The sequence below is a fragment of the Fringilla coelebs genome (genome assembly GCF_963513975.1).
Source record: "Fringilla coelebs genome assembly, chromosome: 6".
In the NCBI taxonomy this organism is placed as follows: Eukaryota; Metazoa; Chordata; class Aves; order Passeriformes; family Fringillidae; genus Fringilla; species Fringilla coelebs.
Genome location: NC_140034.1, coordinates 46523525 through 46543768, shown reverse-complemented (window position 1 = coordinate 46543768; position 20244 = coordinate 46523525). Strand labels below are relative to the sequence as shown.

The window sequence follows — 20244 nt, the reverse complement described above, 5'->3', positions numbered from 1 at the left end:
ACCCAAGTATTCTTTGTGTTAGCAGCAGTAATATTCCTCTTAAAAATTAATTAGATAAAAAGTGCAGTTGTATCTCACCCCATTTCAAACTCTAACCAGCAATAAAAAGATAGTAGAAAATGGTATAGGCAATGACCTCCAGATAAGAAAAAAAAGAGTGCATAAAGCTGACAGGAAAAACAAAGGGAGATAAACCAAATAAAGCATTCATACTGTGTGACTTCAGCTGCATACATGTAAGTGGTCAAAAGTAAGCTGGGACAAGGTTCAGATATTTCAAACTCCTGCTTCTTCAAGCAAGTTCATAATATGAGAAAGAATTCATGCTACAGAACAACTGGTGGTTCTGGAGTGTACCTACAGCATAGTAACACCATAGTTATAACAACCATGTTCAGTGTATATATAACACAAAATGGATACAAGTTTTGTAGCAGGATATCAGACATAAAAAAGGAAAGTAAAATAGCACAGTTTAAAAGAAAGGAAGAAGGAAGATGAAGAAAGCGTTGAATGTCAAAAGAATGGGGATGAATAAGCTCAAACAAGAGAAGTTAAACAATAAAGAGAAAAGCCTAGAAAAATATTTTATGAACAGATATTTTAAAAGTCAATTTGATCCACAAATGTTCAAAACAGAAATGGAAACTCAGTCAAGTGACATTTAAAAAAGTGACATGCCATTTTCTTAAAAGCTGGACTTTAGAACACAGCAAAGAAGAAATCTGAAGAGGAATTAGCTAAAAACTTGAATGACAGTCTTTTGTACTGACATCAGAAAGAGAAAACCTGAGAGAAGGACATTAGTCAGAGGGGCCATGAGGGAATCAACAGAAAATAGAGGAGGAGAAGGATATTGCTAACAAGCTAAATGATTCTTTTGTATCAGCCCTTGCTGCCTAAGATGCTGGAAGAAATTGATTTCTAATCTATATTTTAAGTTATCAAAGACAGAGAATAAGCAAAAAAAGCAGGTGGTGAAACACACCTACAAATTCAGGAACAATTCCCAAAAGTTGGATGGAAAATATATTCAAAGCTTGCATTAATGTGGTTGAGCTTCTAATAAAGGTATTTGACGCCTATTTAAAATTGGCTATAATCCTACAGTACACATGGCTGAAAGTAGCAAGTATTGTACATACTTCTTAGAAAGGTCTGATTAAGAAAGGACAGGGCACCATCACTGTCAAGTCTGAAGATACTAAAGAATTAGTTATATAAACACCCGTCCTGCCAAAATGACTTAAGTGGTGTCGTACAAAAGCTAGAAGATGTAGAAGATTCTGCATAAGCCCAGGAATTAAAAATAGGAAAATCTCCAGTATTTGCCCTTCTCTTCTTTGACTCTCTGGACATGGAGAAAAAAACCCAAGCCATAGTCCAGTGACAGTACTAAGGATGCATTTTCCTCTATTTCAGATCAGAAAAGCAAAGCCATTCCTAAGGATTTTTACATACGAAGATAGAATGATATAGGTAACGGTCCAATTATAAATCTACCTTCTCATAGAAGGTGGGAAATAAAGGTTCACCTTCTCAGTTTGGATGAGGCATCTCTATCTTCTACATCTGTTCCGGCTCAATCTTTTGTTCTCTGTTTATTAAGAAACTTCACCCCACAAAATCCCTTTTCTCATGGAGACATTAGCTGACATTCATTCTTTTTACTGAGAAGTTTCTCATTCCCATGTTTTCAAGTAAAGAAAAAAGAGCTGCATGTGGAAGTGGCCCTTCTCAGCTCTTGGAAGAAACTTCATACAGCTGAAACAGACAAAGGGACACCAGAAGAAAGGGCAACCTGTAGCTGGCCAAATTTTTACCAGTATCCATCCTTTCTGAGACTTAATATGACAACAAAGAGGAAAAAGCAAAATATTCTCTGATGCCTTTTTTTTTTTTTTTGGCAAGAGCTCAGACAATGCACAACTTTCATGAACATGGTTTCTTCAAACTGCTATTATTAAACTGTTACTTGTTCTCTGCTTTTCTTTGTTTGTGCAAGGCCATTGCTAATGGCTAATGAGGAGATATTCATCAGACACATGACTGCTCCCAATTAAACCTTGACCCATGTTCTCGGAGATACCGCTGGGAACAGAGGACGTGGAAACCCCCTGTGGAAGAGGAAATACAACATACAAACACTCAAAGAATAATGCTCCAATGTGTGGGTGAGGCACATAGACACAGTCAGTGTTTCCCTATTGGGAAGCATTTTCACTCCTTGCACAAAAAAATACAAGAGTGGACCACAATATTTCAGTTCAAACCATGAAAATACTTTAGCATGTGGAAGAGGTATGCGATGCATTTAGGGCATAGCTACATATTAACTTACATGCTGGGTCTAGAGTCACCTTGTTTCTTTTCTTATGACAAAAGCATTTCTAAAACAAGATGATGCTGTCCTTACATGGCAGGATAATCTGTTTGAGTCAAAAGCTGATTAGCAGAGTGCTAGATGACAAACTGCACTGAGCAAGGGGCTTTTGACCACAGGACCTGGAGCTGGCGCAGCTACCCATCTTCATCAGAATCCCTGCTAACATGCTCTCTATAGCTCCATACAGGTAGGAGTTTAAAAATTGCTGTGTTAACTAAGAAGAGTTATCTCCTGTAAAAGAGATTTGCCTGCAAAATTACAGGGCCTGGAGCCTGGAACTTGGATAGGTTAGTAATTCAATGAAGCATTAACAAATGCAGTGCAATACAGGACTGCCCTGAAAGCTTGTGAGATTCCAGGCTTTCCAGTGAAAATAAAGGGCACTTTGCTTCCAGTCTTCAAAGTGCTGAAGCCCAATATCTGAAAATCTCCACACTTCTATGCAAAATTCTGTTTCAGATCATCGCTAGAAGTGACTAATCCTTTATTAAACTTGTCTGCATGTTAAGAGTCACTTATACAGTTAGCTCCTTGGAGAGCAGTTTTCCTGTTGTCTGGATTAGTGGTGATCAGCAGCACCCTAAAAAACCAATGAATAAATAGGAATAAAGTGGTATCACAAGAGCTTTGTAAGATATATAATCTTATTGTGAATTAAGCTTTTTAAAATCTTTCTAACTCTAAAAACATGGGAGTTTGATTTATGTACTCTAAACCAGCTAAGTTATGATTCATACTTTGAGCAGTGCATGTATTCAGTTACACAGAAGAGAAGGTGCACATACATAACTGCAGAGGGATGCAGCTACACAACTTCTTAATAACTGAAGTCCATGAGCAGCCTTTCTGCAACACTGCAAGGAGACTTATAATTAGAAATTCTGCCACTAAATTATACTGCTAAACCTCATCTGCCTGCATAGAGCCAGCCTGTGGGTTCACAGCACATTTTTTAAGATCCCATTCAAGACCTACTTGGATATTTTTGCACTGTGAGACAGGCATGTCTTGAAAGATGAAGCCTTCTAGTTTAACCACAGAACAGACCTGTCTGCCCCAGCCTGAGGATTCTCACCAGTGCTGTGTATACCATTTCACTGGGAAGGTAACAGCAATGATAGGGTTTAATTTTAAATTAAAAGAAAATCAGAATTAAAAAAAAAAAAAAGTGAAGAGGAACTAGTTCAGACAGGTTCATGGTGACTGAGGTCATATCTGCAGTACCTATTTCATTTCTAGGGGGAAGATCCTCATCTTCATGACTAGGATACCTCTCCTTCCGGTCAAGCAGAAGAAAATAAATCATTTTTTCTTGGTTTTCTCTGAAAAAAAAAGAAAAAAACCCATTTGCATTTGGAAAAAAAAAAAAAAAGTCATGTACATGACAGCTAGATACACAACCCACAAAGCTTTTCAGACCCTTGCTGTCTCCAACAAGCACCTAGTGAGGAAAGGAAGTAAGATTCCCATGTTCCACACACAAAACAGAGGCACAGACAGTCAAGGTTATGTGTCCCCAGGAAGTCCAAACCAAGAGTGGCAACCAGACAGGTCTCCTGAGCCTCTAAATGATCTTTCTACCACCTGTCCCTCTTAACACCTCAGGAGATACACCAGCTCTTAGGCATAGGTTTGAAATAAATAAAAATTTGGCAACAAAGGCATATCCAACACAAACATCAGCAATGATACCTCCCCATGTGGGCTGTGCAGCTCATGTTTTAATGAAGTGACCTGGCCTGGCAGCTAGGGAAGAAATAGCACAGTGGCTCCATTGCTGGTCAGGCTGTGAACTTCTGACCCATGGAAACGCTCAGTGCTTGCTCCCAACACCTTACCAGCAACTGAACAGCCAGAGGGTGAGAAGTTCTTACCAGTCGCTCAGAGAGAGAGACATCACTTAAAGCACTCTCTACCTCTCCCCAGGTTCATAAGCATCCCAGCCCCTGGACACCCAATTGATATGAAGACTGAGCAAGTGCTTACTCTTCCGACAACAAGTCCTGTAAGAGTTTATTTCGGTCACGGAAGCAGCCTAACGAGTGCATGCTATCTAACACGTCTGGATCAATATCCTCCAAGGAAGGCAGAGAACGAATCTGCACCTTTCGAGGGATTGGTTGCTCTGGTTCTGGCTCATTCTTACCCCCTCTGCAGAGGAAAGAAGATGAGAGAGAGAAAGGGGGAGGGAAAGGAGAGAAAAGAAACATGAGTCACAAATGAACCCATACTCTGAAACACAGCCTGCAGCAACAGATGGAAACAGCTTGCTAAATTCCCACTGAGAGACCAGAGCTTCCAACCAGACAGATATTATTCTCATAAGAAACTGTCATGAAGGCTAAGACTGACCAGCAGGTTGTGGATTTGGGTCTTTAATGAGAAATGTCTGTGTTCAGCCAGCAAGGCAATAGAAACTTCACTTACCAGTGCCCTTGTAATAGAAGCAGCTGCTCAGCATCCTAATTTATAAAACACTACATGTTTTCAAAGATGTTGTCTCATCAGCTGGTCAGACCTCAGACTACGAGGCTGAAAAGTACAAGCTGAATGATTCCCTTTCGAAGAAGGAGCTCTGGATTAACCATCACTCTTTTTCACCAATTCTGATTATGACCGGCACCGCAGCAGTTTCTTTCATTAACACTTCCAATGTGATTAAGAGACCTCAGTGCTCAGGCTCCCACTCGACACACTTTAAAGGGTTTTGAGGGAAAACCATGCTGCTTAATTACACACCCAAACATGACAATCTCTGCTCCTCTTAAGACATGCAAATTTGAAAATTTTGGCTCAAGTGCAATGCCTGAGGTCAGTGGCAGACCTCAGAACACACGATTAGCAGTAGAACATATTACTCTTTCAAATATAGTTAACACAGGCTTTCTGCACAATTATCTCATCCCATTCACTAGGCTCAGGAAATATTGATTATTCATTGCAATTAAAGGCCGTGACTGCAAGAAACAGGTCAAGGTGTCAGGGTATATCTAACTGACTAATGATATGTATTGCAGACATCCTAAATATCCTTTGATTTTATTTTGGAAGGCAGTGAGCAATTAATGTAAACTCCATTCAGAGAGGTGGGTTTGAGAGGTGCTGGTGTCAGTGCTTTGGTTGGAGAAATTGTCTACTCTGAACCTCTGCTATTTCTCAATGGCTGCTTCATGCGATGCTGAAGTTTCCCTGCTCCGTGAGTGGGGTCCTCCCTTTCCTTTATGTGGTGTGACTGTTGGGTCCAGGCTCCCAGCAGGGGCAACAGGAATCAGGAATATTGCAACTGTCACCATTTGCTGTTTACAGGCGCTGTGCTTGGACTAGAGATCCTTCTTTTTGATGCTGGTAGAAATAAGGTGGCCACAACTTGTGAATTTTCTCGCAGTTTAAAATGTTCCTGACTCAATGTGAGCTATCCAAGTATCTGCACAGAAAAAGGAGTTACAATACAAATGTCCTTAGTTTTTCTTGTGTAAGTTAGAAATCAGCTTTGGTAGGTTCATATACATGAGCCCAAGGTCTCAGCCAGCGTACCAAAAAGAGAGACAATGTACCTTAAAAAGAGCCAATGCAGATTATCTCCTCCAAGGTAAGAAGGTAATACTAAGTCAATGTATCGAGAACAAGACAGTCACATGCTGGGACAATCATAGGAGATTGCTGAGTACTACCTGCAATTCATTTTTAAGCAAGTTGAAATGCAGTTGTGAGGCAGGCATCTGCTGTTTGTGGGACATCCCTTGCAAAAAGACTCCTCAGAAATGTTCATTTTATCTTCTTCTGAAGCAGTGAAAATGTCATGGATGGCAGGGAGTCAGACTCTGGTGTTCATTACATGGGTCATAACAACACAGGTCAGATCCCACTTCTCTTACAAGGAGCACTAATACACACCCTGTTCAGTTTTACTCAATTTAGGGCACTGTAAGTAAACACAGAGGACATAGAATCTGCTCCTTGGGATTTGTTCTTGTGTGTCAAACCCCTAAAACAGAGCTTTTGATGCCCCCTTTGAGTCTCGCAGAAGCATCTGTATCTTCTGCAATGCCACCATGGTCCTGAATCTAAGGGCTAAACTTAAAAATCCTTGTTCAACTAAAGAAACATCTTACTCCTTCTAAGAGGTCACTACTGCTACCTCTTAGAGTCAAGATCTAGCTTTCAGAAGGTAATAAGCAATGATTAGTTCATAACCTTGCACTATTAAATCCAGTGATGACCTTGTCATTAAGATAAATTCTTGCAGGCTAGACCTTTGAACAGCAGCTGAGTGTTTTTGCCTTTTAATGATCTACAGTTCACTTCTGAAAAGTATTGACTTAATTAATCATTCATGTTACAAGCAGATGTCCTTAAGGTAATTAAAAGAGATTAAAAGAATTATTTTTGAAAATTTCCAGGAAACCTGGGTTTCCCACTAGCTGCCCTTGTCTGAATCGAGCCTACAATTTTCTTTAGTATCAATCAGCACAGGAGCCATTTCTAGAGAGCACAGCTTGCCATCCTCCCTGCACTCCAGGGTGGCATTTCCTTATGCCCTGCACCTGGTCAGCCTCAGACACAGTCAGGAATTTTCACACCTCCTCATCAGGTACAAGTAAAATCTGCAAAGAGGTGTCTTGTCATTTGGCAGTGCAATTCAGAGCTTCAGGAAACGAAAATCACCGGGTCTGGGCTGTGATTGGCATGACTGCAATGCCTGTTCCATTCTCAGTCTAGCAGAGTGACAAATTTGTTGCATTGCAGCCCACACAGACATCAAACAATGTCACACAGTGACTACTGCAAATCACATATATTTTTTTAAAGGCCTACATGAATGTAATTGCTGCTTTAAAACCCACCCTCTTTTGTGAGAATTGGTGGATACAATGGCTGTGATTCCTGATCAAGGTGGACATTTTCAGTCTCTCCGTGAAATTCTCTCATGAATTTCACCGAGATGCCCATTTGCATCAGTGCAAAGCAAAGCAGAACCAGTACATTTATTCTTTTTCTTGATTTAGCAAGTTGGTACCTTCACACTTAAGGCAGTAACTCAATGTTACAGGAGGGGGTATTTACCATAATAGGTAATTTGATGTACCCTCTTAGTTCATTAAAAAATGTGAAAATAACTGCTGTATATTTTCTGGTTTATGATAACCTGCATTTGAGGCAAATATAAATGATTTCAATTAAAAAGGCTTGAGAAACCTCACTGAATTAATTTGGGTGGGAGAGCAAGGACTGGAGGTTGCTGACGAAAGGTTTCACTTAGGTTCCTTTCTTCCTTTTTTAGGCTTGTGAATCATGATTTCAACTTTCAAGACCTCTTTCTCTGCCTGCCTACATCTGCAATTAAATCTTTTCTTCAGTTTTATAGTAGCCTCAATATTTATTTGAAGAATTAAGTGAAACCACTTCAATGTTCTGAGTACAACTTTCAGGTGAGTAACCTATAGATGACAAAGGATGAAGATTTTACATAGAATAGTAGATAAAATAAAGAAAAAAAATTAAGAGGTGAGCAAAACAGCCATAGGATAAAACACTACAACCCCATCTTCTCTGTCAGCATAAGTATTTCCAGGCGAAATAAATGCAAAGAGGTTGTGAAACATTACCAGATGAAAGCAGTTGAGTTTTGGAGGCGGCAAGGTTATTCACTGACTAAAATTAGCCACAGGATGTTAACCTCCTGAGGTCAACCCATGGCCAGTACAGAAAATGAGAAAGAGACTCATTAAAAAAGCTATTTTGAGCAGAAGCTTCTTTTTAGGCAATCTGAAGAGCCTTTCTGCACTGACTACCCTGGGAGTCCAGAGGAGACTTGCTTTTGCAAAACTCAGTTTCTACTTCTGAAAACAACCTCAGATGGAGTTTACTGTGTCAATTATCAGAGAGTCTGACCTTCATTGAGAAGTACATGAAAGTCTTCAAATGTTTATGTCTCCAAAGGGAAAAAAAATCTTCAAATTCTAAATATAGACTAAAGTAATGCACACCTGCACAATTGCGTATGTGAGCCTGGGACAACAGTCCTTCAACAAGTGAAAAGTTCCAGGCAAAAATGTTGAGGAGGATAAAAATAACAATATACATGATCAATGACTTTTCCTTTTATTACCTATTCCAGTTCTGATAAAAGCCTGGAGAGTGTCAGCTGATTTCACTCCGTGAAGAAAAAGAGGGGAATTATCTATCCAATCTGATGTAAACAGCATTTACTTCTGCAATTGCTAGCAAGACCTTATTGTAGGGATTTTAGAGATTACAATTAGAGATTTCCTCACTCCATTTGTTGTACATTTACCATGAGAGTTTAAAAAAAAAAAAAAAGTATGTGTAGGAAAGTATGTGTAGGAAACCTCCAGTACTTCTTTGGTTTAAAAAGGTGCCATGTCTGGTAACTGAAGAGAGCATGGAAAAGCCATGGGCAGAGTGCTGCCACTATTTCAGGTAAACTAGGTTTTTTCTCAGTTCCAATTTCTTTCTTAGCTATTCAACAAAATATTGAGCCCCCTCAGGTCCTACTGAAGTCATATAAATCCAGAGGTGAACATGGCCCATAGGACAGAATTAGAGAAAACAAAACAAATAAAGAAAAAGTGGGTTGTTTTCATGGTGACAGGCTTATATATCAGTTCACATCATCCTCGAGTACTTCTCAAGTATTATGAAGGTAGGACTTTCCTTATCACTCCCCTGTGAAATGCTGACCCTGGGAAATATATCCAAGTGTAATTTCCTTGTTTATTATGTGAAGTATTCTCCTTGATTTGATTAGGATATCATAGTATAAAAAGTTTATTTACTTAGGCTTCTTGAAATACTACTAAGGCTACACAAAGAGCAAGGTCACTTTTAAAAGCCATCAATCTTCCTTACACCCAAACCACCAGACAAGTATGTACTTTTCTGACAGACCTCCTGTTTCACTGTCAGGACTGCTGTTTTTAATCAAGCCACAGAAGTACTCTCACATCAACAGGTTACAAGGTCAGAAAAAGCCTCATAGCTTGCTATGAAAAAGGAGTGGGGATTATGAGACAGAAGCTCTTGCTCACAGGTGCTTACTTATCAATATCATCATTTTTGTTTCTACTTCAGAGAAAAGCCAAGATGCCAAGAAGGAACAAATGAAAGCTTTCTTGTCAAGAAGGTATTACATGGGATTGTCTGTAGCACTTGGATAGCAAACTAAATATGGTTGCTAGGTGGGTATTTTTTTGCTGATCACCTGCAGGTATCTCTTTAGCACAGCAAGTTGCTGGACTGAATGTCTTATTTCAAACAGTTAGCCATTGTACAAAAAACATTCCTGAGCTGGTACATGTAAATGTAATTATATGAGTAGCAAAGGGTAGAAAAATAAAAAATTAGATGTTTTTCTGTTTTCTGCCTCTTTTTCTCACGTATGTGAAACCTGCTTTCAAACTCCAGTCTCACCCTTCTAGTGGTCTCTTCTCAGAACACTAGAGTACCAGAATCAACAATGAATGTATGCAAAAAATTTAAAAAAAGTTACTTACATATACCATATGTGTTTCTGAATATGTTCTAGCTGTAAAGGAAAAGAAAACAAGGAATTAGCGCTGTAAAATAGAAAAGGCAGCTCTACAAGTCATCCTTATTCAAGGCTTATTCAAGTACATCCAACATTTCAGAGATGGACATAAGCATACAACAGGAACTTTATGCTGCATCAAGAGCCACTCATGCTACTGGAATAAATACCCATCCCACTGGAAACGGCACCTGAATTCCAGACATAATGCATCAGTCAGGAACAAATCCCAGGCAAATGCTAAGTGCAAGGCTTCACAGGCAACTGTTTTGGAAATTCAAGCTTTTCCCTTCCCAAGTCCTTCCCTCTGTAATCTAACTGCTCCTTTTTGTATGTGCATAATAGCTGATCCTTTATACTTAAATTGCACTTCTAGTTTCGTTTTGGAGGAAAAGAGAGGAAGAAAGAAGAAAATCGGTTCAACAGATAATTAACAAAATAATTTGTGCATCTGTGGCGTGATCTTCCTGGACACAGGACACATTCTAGATTGGCTTCATATTTATCATCAAAGTCTAAGGACCAAGCAGAATAAGGGTCTATGCAATTTACTAATTCTGCACCTGAACATGAGACCACAAATTTGTTTTACTTCCCTCTTTCCGTTCCACACATGAGAATTTCACTGTGCAATGAAGGACTGATTAAAGCTGTAAGTAGCCATGACCACCTATGGAAGGCAGATTCCACCAACATTACAATGATATCTTTTCCCACAAGCACAGGAGAAGGCGGCAATATGATTTTTCCAAGAGAAACCCTTAACAGCAGAGAGAACAGAAGGTTCATATGACATACTTTCAGCAGAACCTTCCAAATATGTTTTGTTTTAATCATCACAGCAGAAAATAACTTTTCTTAGATGTCCAGGGATTATTTATTATGTGGGCAATGTTTTTTATACTCATCACTGTGCAGCACCTTTGTAGGTGCAGAACAAAATGCATATTCACTGCATATGGGCTCACATTTGTGCAACTTTCAGGGGAAAGACAGGAGAGAGCTGGAAGAAAACTCGTATGAGAGGAAATCACAGACACATTACAATGGTCAGGAAGAATGGTGACAGCTGTCCTGCTCGTATTACATTCCACTTCCACAATAATTAGAATCAGAGAGAAAAAGAAACAAAAAGAAAAGAAAAGGATACGAACAGGCAAACAACAAAACCTCAGAGATACAAAGTGTTTGCCACAGAGAGCAAGGAATCAGAGACCTTTGTGCTGTGGAACAACAGTTCTGTGTCTGGGAAACCAGTAAGACATGAGTTTGGCTATATATGAGATAATTTTTTAAAGTGAGCCAGGGCTTTTCCTGAAAACAAAGAAACAAAGGAACGCAGCTTAGGAAAGCATGACAGGAGGCTGAAGGGAAAAGTGTGGGAAACAAACAGCCTCCTTTAAACCCCAGATTGCATCAACACTGCAACCAGGGGTGCAGCTGGCACTCACATATCTGTCCTCTAAGCAGCACCAATGCCCCAGCACACACATCCAGCGGCCCAGGCAGACTGGCACAGCTTCCAGCCCACCACAGTAACTCCCCTTCATCACAATTTTCCTGCATTAGGCAGTCCTCTACCCCTGCACTCTTAAGAGCAAGGTGGAGTATTCCTGACACACCTCCATCTCCTGTTGAGATGAAGATATGATTTGGGAGTTCCCCCAGCAGCCTGGAGACACAGCCCTCTTCCTTCTGGTTGTGTGCAAGCTGAGGTTCAATCACAGAACATAAGGAGAGCCTGTTTGGTACAGCTTCCATGGGGCAGGATTTTAGAATTGTTCCTTAACAGATGTATAGTTCTGTGAGGATCTGCTAAGGGCTGAACAGTGCCTCCTGTGCTGGTAAAACCAAATCTACTGATTATTTCCCATACACCACATGGAGGGTTAGAGAGATTAATGATTTCAGACAAGATGCAGATGATACAGCTATGCAATGTCCAAGTCTCTTTCATGCTTGCTTTTCTCCTGCTGCGTTTTTTGTCTCCATGGGACACTGTGCTCTTGTGTGCCTGTGATATGCAGAAATGCCATGGCAAAGCAGACAACAGCACTTCAATTTCTGAGCTAGAGACGGGAAAGAAAAGAGGGTCACCAGTCCATGTCTTAGTCACAGAGCCTCTGGGCTCCTTCAGAGAAGATGTCAAATGACTCCTGCCCATCCCTGCTGATCAACCTCCTCCAAACTAACGAACAGACAGCATTTTTCTGAAAGAGATGCCCCATTGCACCTTGATACACATTTGAAGGTGTATGACAGCTCTCATGGCTGCTGTTTATCTACACATCTGCCATTCAATCCACATCAAAACCTTTGCTGTGAAATATGCTGGGATATCACAGATATGGAAAGTATTCTACAAACCCATTTCCTATGCTGATTCAAATGGAATTGCATTGAAATGTTATTAGAAGTGCGCTTGCTGCTGCCAACATCTTCACTACTGTTTTAAAGGTAATTAATTAATGCTTTGTTGCTTTTTGTCTGCATTAAAGTGACAGGAGGGTTATGGGAGGGCGATTGGTTTTGACAAGGAGAAGTCCGTACGCTTTCTACTGTGCAGTGCAGGGGAGGGAGATACACAGTGGGAGCTAATCTCACTCCTGCCTTCATTTAAACACAATGTTTAAATGCATTTAAGTGACGAAGGCATTTAACAACCCTTCCCAGAGGGTTTTTCTTGCTGTTTGCACATGAGTTTGCCAAGTTTAATACCATTTAATGGAAGTTGCAAAAACGCTGCTTCCTAATGTCTCCTAGTCACTGCAGGCAACTGTCTCATGACATCATCTCTGAAATAACAAAACATGCTCGGATCCACTGCACATGCACAGTCAGAGAGATTTCTGCAGGCTAAGATGCTGTTATGGAAGGAGAGGGACAATTCCTTTATCAAGGTTTTATGTAAAAATACTTCCAAATACTAAACTTGTTCACTGAAGAAGCATTGAGGAGCCTCTCTCACAGATGAGAGACCCACTGTGATACAGAGCTGCACAAGCTCATCAGAAAAAGAGGTCTCCTCCCACAAAGAGCTTACGTCTGAATTCTAAGGCAGGGAACAACAGATGGAGACAGACAGGCAGATGGAAAACAAGACAGCGCTGTCTACATCCTCGGCACTGATCTCAGCAGAGCAGTTGCCAAGCTAAAAAGTTCTGCCCTGAAGAAAAACTTTCTCAAAGTCTGTGGGTATAGATGAGGGCTTCTGAGCTTGAACTCATGTCAAATTTCAGACTTCTCTGTCCGGAAGGGGATCAGCCTCAAACCCATCTGTGCATCCATACCTCAAATGAATTTTCTTCATCCAGAAGATACTGCAGTCTGAGTTTTAAACCTACTGTGTAATGTCAAGACACAAAATCCCTGTGGCTTTTCTTGGCCACAGGGTTCAGGCTGGCAGTGCAAACAGCACTGGTAAAACCATTACCTATTTCAGCAGTAGCAGCTGTACTAAAGCAGCCCCCAGGGACCTTGCCAAGGGCAAGTATCACTGTCCTACTGCACAGGGCATGAACAGGCCCGCAGCAGCCTAAACATCAACTGGACAATTACCTCCATTCTACAGGTTGCAAAGTGAGAAAATTTAAATTATGGAAGAGGCACCTTACCATAACACCTTCTACAGAAATGAATCAGGTGAGTTTTCCCTTCTTCATTTTTTAATATTCTTTAGATTCTGCATAGCATCATTAGCATCAGATCCAAGAAAAAAACAAAATCAGAAAGCAGAGAGGAGATTCTGAAAGTATGTGCAATTCAATGAATTTTTAGGTAATATTCAGGGATAGGTATTTCCACCTGTGTGTACACCCAACATAGAAAACAAGTCATTCTACTCTAGTATAAGATGTCAATGCTAGAACAGTAACAGCTTTATTGGAATAGCTTATTCTGCAATATCTGCTCTGATCCACCTTGCTCTAGAAACAAATTTTCAATAGTGCTAATCCATCTTTAAAAGAAAGGTGCCTCTGCCCTTTGTCTTTCTGGAGAAGAAAATATTGGCTGAGAGTGCAACTGGTTTCTACTACAGGAGCTGTAATTCTCTGCTGTAGCAACACTGAATCATTTGAAGAGCACATAACTAAAAGAAACCTCATCCTGCAGTACTTTAGGCACCCAGAGCACACCTCCCATAAGCCTTCTCAAACTTTAGTACTACTTCACTTTTCCCTCCTAGATGCAGACTCCGTGCTGAATGCCAGGAGCTCAACACTGTGGGACTAACAGTGCTCAGGACCACAGGGCACAGGATGAAAGACCAGACTGGCAGACACTATTCCTACTAGAAGGTTGTCCCAGAACCCCATGGATATGCCTAAAATTCTTCTTGCTTCTAGCCCACTTTCCTTTAAGACCACTTGACCTATCTTTGGTTTTGTGCCAGTATTTTCCTTTAGCTTAAATAATCCTTCTCTCCCTAGTAATGACCTCTAATGAATATGCAGATGACCAGTACAACATTTCTTAGACATTATCCGTGTACATTAACTGAAGCTCTTTTAGGCCATACTATTCAGACAGGCTCTTTCAAATGCTGATCATCTTAGTACTCATTCTTTGTTTGACTTTGCCTTTCATAAATATGGGTGGTCAGAAATACCATCACCAAGAGCTAGGATCAACTTTTAATGAAAAATTTATGTTTAATGAAAGAAAAACACAAATTCTTTTATTTTAGAGCATGTTTAGTAAAAAAGACCCAGTAAATGAGAGTGGTCAAGGAAGTCCCATTAACCATATTTGAGGCTACTTAACACATGGTGAGTGTGAACAATATTCCACCATGAAATAATAAAGTCTTGTTCCCACAAATGAATCATATACAAAAAAAAGGTAATGCCTGCTTCTTAAGGCTGGAAAGGGCCAGCAACAATAATTCTGAGTACCCTCCCCTCCATTAATCTTCTCAAGCTCCAGCACTGAAGCAAATGATGACAGTTAAATGTGAATGCTGGTTCTGTTTTTGTTGATCATTTTAACAGATGGACTGGGGAAGGTGTGGGTGTGCTGTGAAATGGCAATTACTGCAGGGAGGGAAATGCAGTTGGATGAAAAGGAAAAGAGATACAAATCAAGAAAAGAGGAACAAAGCAGAGAGGGGAAGTGAAAAATGAAAGAAAAAAATTCTAGTCACCCTACATTTCACTATATTTTTCTGCTGAATTCACTAGCGAGGTACTGAGCAAATGATCAGTAATGGTAACAGCTACATCTGTACTTATTGTACCCAAGCCGCAATTTTGCTCACATCTTTGTATAAATATCAAATTGACTCAAGTGAGGTATTTTCTAGGAATAGAGGCTTCCAAATAAAGCCATGTTTATACCCTTTTTCATAGGACACAGTTAAAATAGAATTCAGCTCTCTCCTCAGAATGAACTCTATATTCCCAGCTCCTGTGCAGTAAACAAAGAGCTCCCTTCTGCCTGGCAGTCAAAGCAAGCAGTTCACTAACAGCACAGGAGTGTGACAGCAGCAGGGACAGCAAACCCACGGACCCTCAAATAATGAAAAAAAGACTGCAGCTAATAACAAAGAGTCAACCTTTCTTCCTCCCAGCTCTCAGCTCTTTAATATGTATTATTTAAAATTCTTATTCATAATTCAATGGTTAGTCCGTGCCAATAACTACCCGACCTGGGTTTTTTTCCCTCCCTAAGGAAGCAAGAGGTTAATTTTGATCAAGAAAGGGAGGGGGATGAGTGTCACTCTGAAACCTTGAATTACCCTCAACTGCTTTCTCTCCTATGCATGTACATTCCCAGCTGTATTGCACAACTCGAATTGTTTAGGGGTGTCTCTGCCCTGTGGAAAAATTCAGGACAATCTGAAGAAGGATCTAGCACTTGGTGATCTGCTTCCTAACATACTTAGACCATAGGCACTTTTTTGAGAAAAAAAACCCCAACAAAACAAGCAAGAAGCTGGTATGATTACATCATGGAAAGGAAGCTAAGCTTGAGAGGAATTTTGTGATTTTCCTGGCCATGAAGAACAGCTGTCTCATCTCTCGGGATATTGCTCTAACCTCTGCAGTGTTCTTTCTGTGAATATACTTGTGAAAATGTTATTCCTTTCTTTAAAAATCTGTTTAAAAAAGTCTTTTAAGGTGCCTAATTTATTTTTTTTTCAATCAGAGCTATTTATGTACTGCAAAATGTGATGGCTACTGGGTTTGCAAAATACTAGAAATAACATTAACTTTTCCCCTATGCCGCCAAATAGAGCATGACCTCGATTGGTAATGAATGAAAGAAAAACCCAGATGTCAGGTAGTATTGTAGGGAGTGTGAAGGGAGTTTCAGCTAACTTCTTAGCAGAGAGGTGTCTGCATCCCAAAAGCACCGTCACAGCAGGCACAGACTGATGCTGTTGTTACCAATCTCAGCAGAGAGGCCAACCAGTGATCTGAGAATTTATTTATAAATATTTTAGCAGACTGAAGAACCAGGAGGAGTTTTAAATTTACATTTCTTTATACATACTCCCACTCAGAATCTGTGAGCTTAGTAAATCTGTATAAAATCATCACCAAGGCCTGACAATAGGATTTACAGGGGCAATGTACCCATAAAGGCACACGCCTCCACTGACAAGCAAGCAATCTTAGTCTCCAAAATTATTTTAATTGCCAATGTTTTTCAATTCCCTAAAACATAACACAACGTTAGTAAAGGATACAATCACTACACAGCCCTCACTCTTGCAGGGTCTCTGTTGTAGTGATGGGATGTATTCTAGATGCAGACTCAGTGCTGAATGCCAGGAGCTCAACACTGTGGGACTAACAGTGCTCAGGACCACAGGGCCCAGGATGAAAGAACAGACTGGGAGACACTTGCTCTGAAGGCTGCTAGAGGATAATGCAGAGCAAATGCAGGACGTAATACAATGCAGCTTATGTGGCTGAGAAGTGAGAAGCCAACACTTCTGTCAGAAATGTAAGAAAATCACACTCTGTTTAATGGCAAAGCTTCAAATACCAGTCCTAACACCTGTGACCCTCAAACACATACATCAGCCCTCAGCAAACTGCTGTATCAGACAGAAGAATCAGACAACTCAGGTAGACTCCAAAATGTGTGAATGGACCAGTAGTTCTGTGATGAGCTATGAGGGATTTCTCCTAAATGCTCAGTGTTACGTATGAAAGGGAATCATGAGGCTTTACAGAAAAAACACAAAAGCAATTTGTCCCCATGACTCAAAAGAGACGGTAATTAACTTCTTCCCAAAGACCCCACCAACTCCACTCCTTCTTTGCTCAGGAGGAAACACACAGGAATGCCACCAAATCACCAAGTTACCTTAGCTGCTCAACCATTCCTGCAACAAGGCGAGAAATGAAGCCTTGCTCACGAAGCCTCCTTACCGTGAGACGTTTCGAGGCATCCACTTCAATCATCCCCCGCAAAAGGTTCTGACAGTCGGGGGGAATAAAATGGGGCATGTGGAACACTCCACGCTTCACCTTCTCCAGCAGTTGCCGCAAGTTGTCGTCATCGAAGGGCAGGGCACCCTGCAGGGATGGGACAGAGCAGTCAATGGGAGAGAACTGGAGACGGCCAAAGGAGAAAAGCCACGATAAACACGGGGAGAGAATGGACAAAAGGGAGTCAGCTCATAATATATTATTATGAGTGAAAAAACTTTTTATCCATTGAAAAGACACAATTTCTTAGCGCTGCTGTATTTCCTCTAACATAGCAGACAAAACTGAGGACATTGTTTTTTTTATTAGACCTTTAATTAGAATATGACTACCAGTATAAAGTAAAATACAAAATATGAAATTGCCTTTCCAGGCAAATTCACCAAAGATGCGTGGATTCACTTAAATTCAGCTCAAGCTTTTGATCTGCTGGTATTCCTCCTGGGCATACTTTCACAGCAGCAATGTTTACCGTCTCCTTATTTTTAATCTTCCTGAGACAAATTTATTGCAGACATTGAAAAGGAGGTGAACAGCTTTTGAGAGACTTTCAGTAAAGAACAATCTCTTTCTGACGGAGCATTAAAATGACACAGCTGAAAGAAACCCCAACCAACATTAGCCTTTGGAAGCAGCAGACATTCCACCTGTTTAATATACTCCATCCAGTTCCCATGCTGTGGTCAGGTCATCAGTTCCTATTGCTTCCCTACTGTAGCTCACTTACATGAATGGCTTGAAGTTTTTTTAGCTGAAACTACATTTTGAATAGATCATCAGCTTGCCACAAAAAGCAGTAAAAGACCTATCCTTGCTGCAAGGACAAAAAGGAAAAAGAGAAGTCGAAATCTTTAGGATAACTCTACTGACTGAAGCTGATACCCTTTTATAGCAAGTCTGCACCTTCCTAGATATTCTCACTTCCTTCTTTCACTGCCTAATTCTAGTAGGTGCCGAGCTTCCTTGATTTCCAGGATGGTTTGTGGGAAGCTGCAAGCTGTCAGCTGCTGTGATAATGAAGTTTTAAGTTGTCAGCTCTGGCACTGCTCTTACTACAGTGAGTAGTGCATCTGTATAAGCAATCCTGTGTCTATGGTTTAGGGAGAACAACATCTCCATTTACAGCAGCCTCAGGAAGCCACCTGATGGCAGCCACGACTGGGCACTGCTTACTGGTGTTCACTAAGGTGGCCTTGAAGGCAGAGCCTCTCCCTGCCCTCCGTAACGAACCTCTGGAGTTACCTGCATTTTTCCTATCCATTCCAGACTTAAAGGAAAATCAATTCTGATAGTTCAGTACTTTAGCTAATGCAATTTAAGCCCTGATGAAGTCAGAAAGGACGCTGTGTGGCATTTCCTGAAGGTAACAACTACATCTCTTTTATTACTACCATCTGCTATCATATCTTGATAGTTTTTGCAGGGTTTGTCCTGACATAATTAAGTGGCGAGCTCTGCACTTTCCATCAATAATAGACTTATTTCAATAATTTTTCAGGCTCATGTGTGTATGTAGGAACAGATAAAGATACAGCAACAGACACCCAAGCTTGACAGAGAATCCCCCTGAAAATGAAAAGCCTGCTTGACAAATCCTAACCATCTTGACATGCTCTCTCTTCTGTTCTTACAAATTCAAGAAGTTAAATTAAGAGCTCATTATACTCTTCTATTTTATCAGCTATGAAAGCAACTGCTCAGTAAGGGATGACCAGGTGCTACCTAGTGTGACAGTTAAAATTCTTTCAATGCAACATCAAGATAAAAAAATTAAAATTTCAAAAATGTCAGTGAATTGTAATGACCAAAAAGAAAAAAGGAGTAAGACTGGTTAAGGGGAATTAAAGCATCATAACTGAGATTACTTCAAGGTATTCTGATTTGAGCCATTAAAAAAGAATCAGCATATCCTTTGATACAAAAAACCTCTAAAATTTAAAAGCATTCAAACAAAAATAATATCAAGAATTTACCTCATTTTATACTGTACAAGTGCTTTTTCCAAAATAAAACATTTAAGTGAAGCAATTAGGTTTACTGATAAATGTACAAAAATATCAAAATTTTACTTCAGGCTTGTTACTTTTATAATTATAGATGATCAGATGAACTATTACAGATACAAAGCATTTAACATGCACATAAAACCTATAGAGTTTTATGTTAATGTAGAGTATTTTAGAGTATTCATATAGAGTATTTTACCTGCATGTGGTATATGCTTGTATTAACATAAACTATATTTTTCTACACTATACTATGGAAATTGGTAACAAATGCCAAGCCTGTCTGCCTTCAGCTGGACACCCATTTGTTGGATGTTTAGGAGTGTTATAATAGAACTTCATTTCAGAATAAATTCCCCAGAGAATTGAAACTCTGATCAAAAGAATGATCAGTTAGACAATGGCACATTTTGAACACTTAAAGTATTACCGAGCCAGATGGAAACTAATTTAAACTTTGTACTACTGGCTCAGTTTTATATTCCCATGTGTACCAAATTAAAATGTAGCTCAGTGCTCGCATGAAACAAAGATGAGGTTCTCAAGTCCTTCCTTGAAAAAATACTGCAGTTAATGTATGCATATACCTGCTGAAGCACATATATACATACAGCAGAAAAAAGTGAACACATCCCAAACCCAGCCATATCTTGATCCCATGAAGAACGACTTGTTTGACGCTCTCTGTATCCTAGAGTTGTAACCCTACACATCCTTAACCATCAAAAACATGGTGCAACATCACAAAACAACAAAGAGCATTTACAGAGACAAGTTTTTGATGGCTGTCTATGCTCTCCTGTGCAGGGCAACAGCATTTCAAAGAAGCAATGAAATATTCCTCATGCTTTTCCTTTGGGG

At 40.0% G+C, this 20244-nt stretch overlaps 1 protein-coding gene across 2 annotated transcripts in view; it reads right to left on the bottom strand.

The window, feature by feature from the left end:
- BRSK2 (BR serine/threonine kinase 2) overlaps positions 1-20244 on the bottom strand; it is a gene marked incomplete at both ends in the record, with an annotated part of 301569 nt that overhangs the window by 48128 nt on the left and 233197 nt on the right. For both annotated transcript variants that reach the window (XM_084208048.1, XM_084208049.1), the window contains 4 exons: positions 3611-3708; positions 4373-4537; positions 9901-9932; positions 17318-17464. In XM_084208048.1, coding sequence (XP_084064174.1) covers positions 3611-3708; positions 4373-4537; positions 9901-9932; positions 17318-17464 — 442 coding nt within the window. The remainder of the gene's footprint in view (positions 1-3610; positions 3709-4372; positions 4538-9900; positions 9933-17317; positions 17465-20244) is intronic.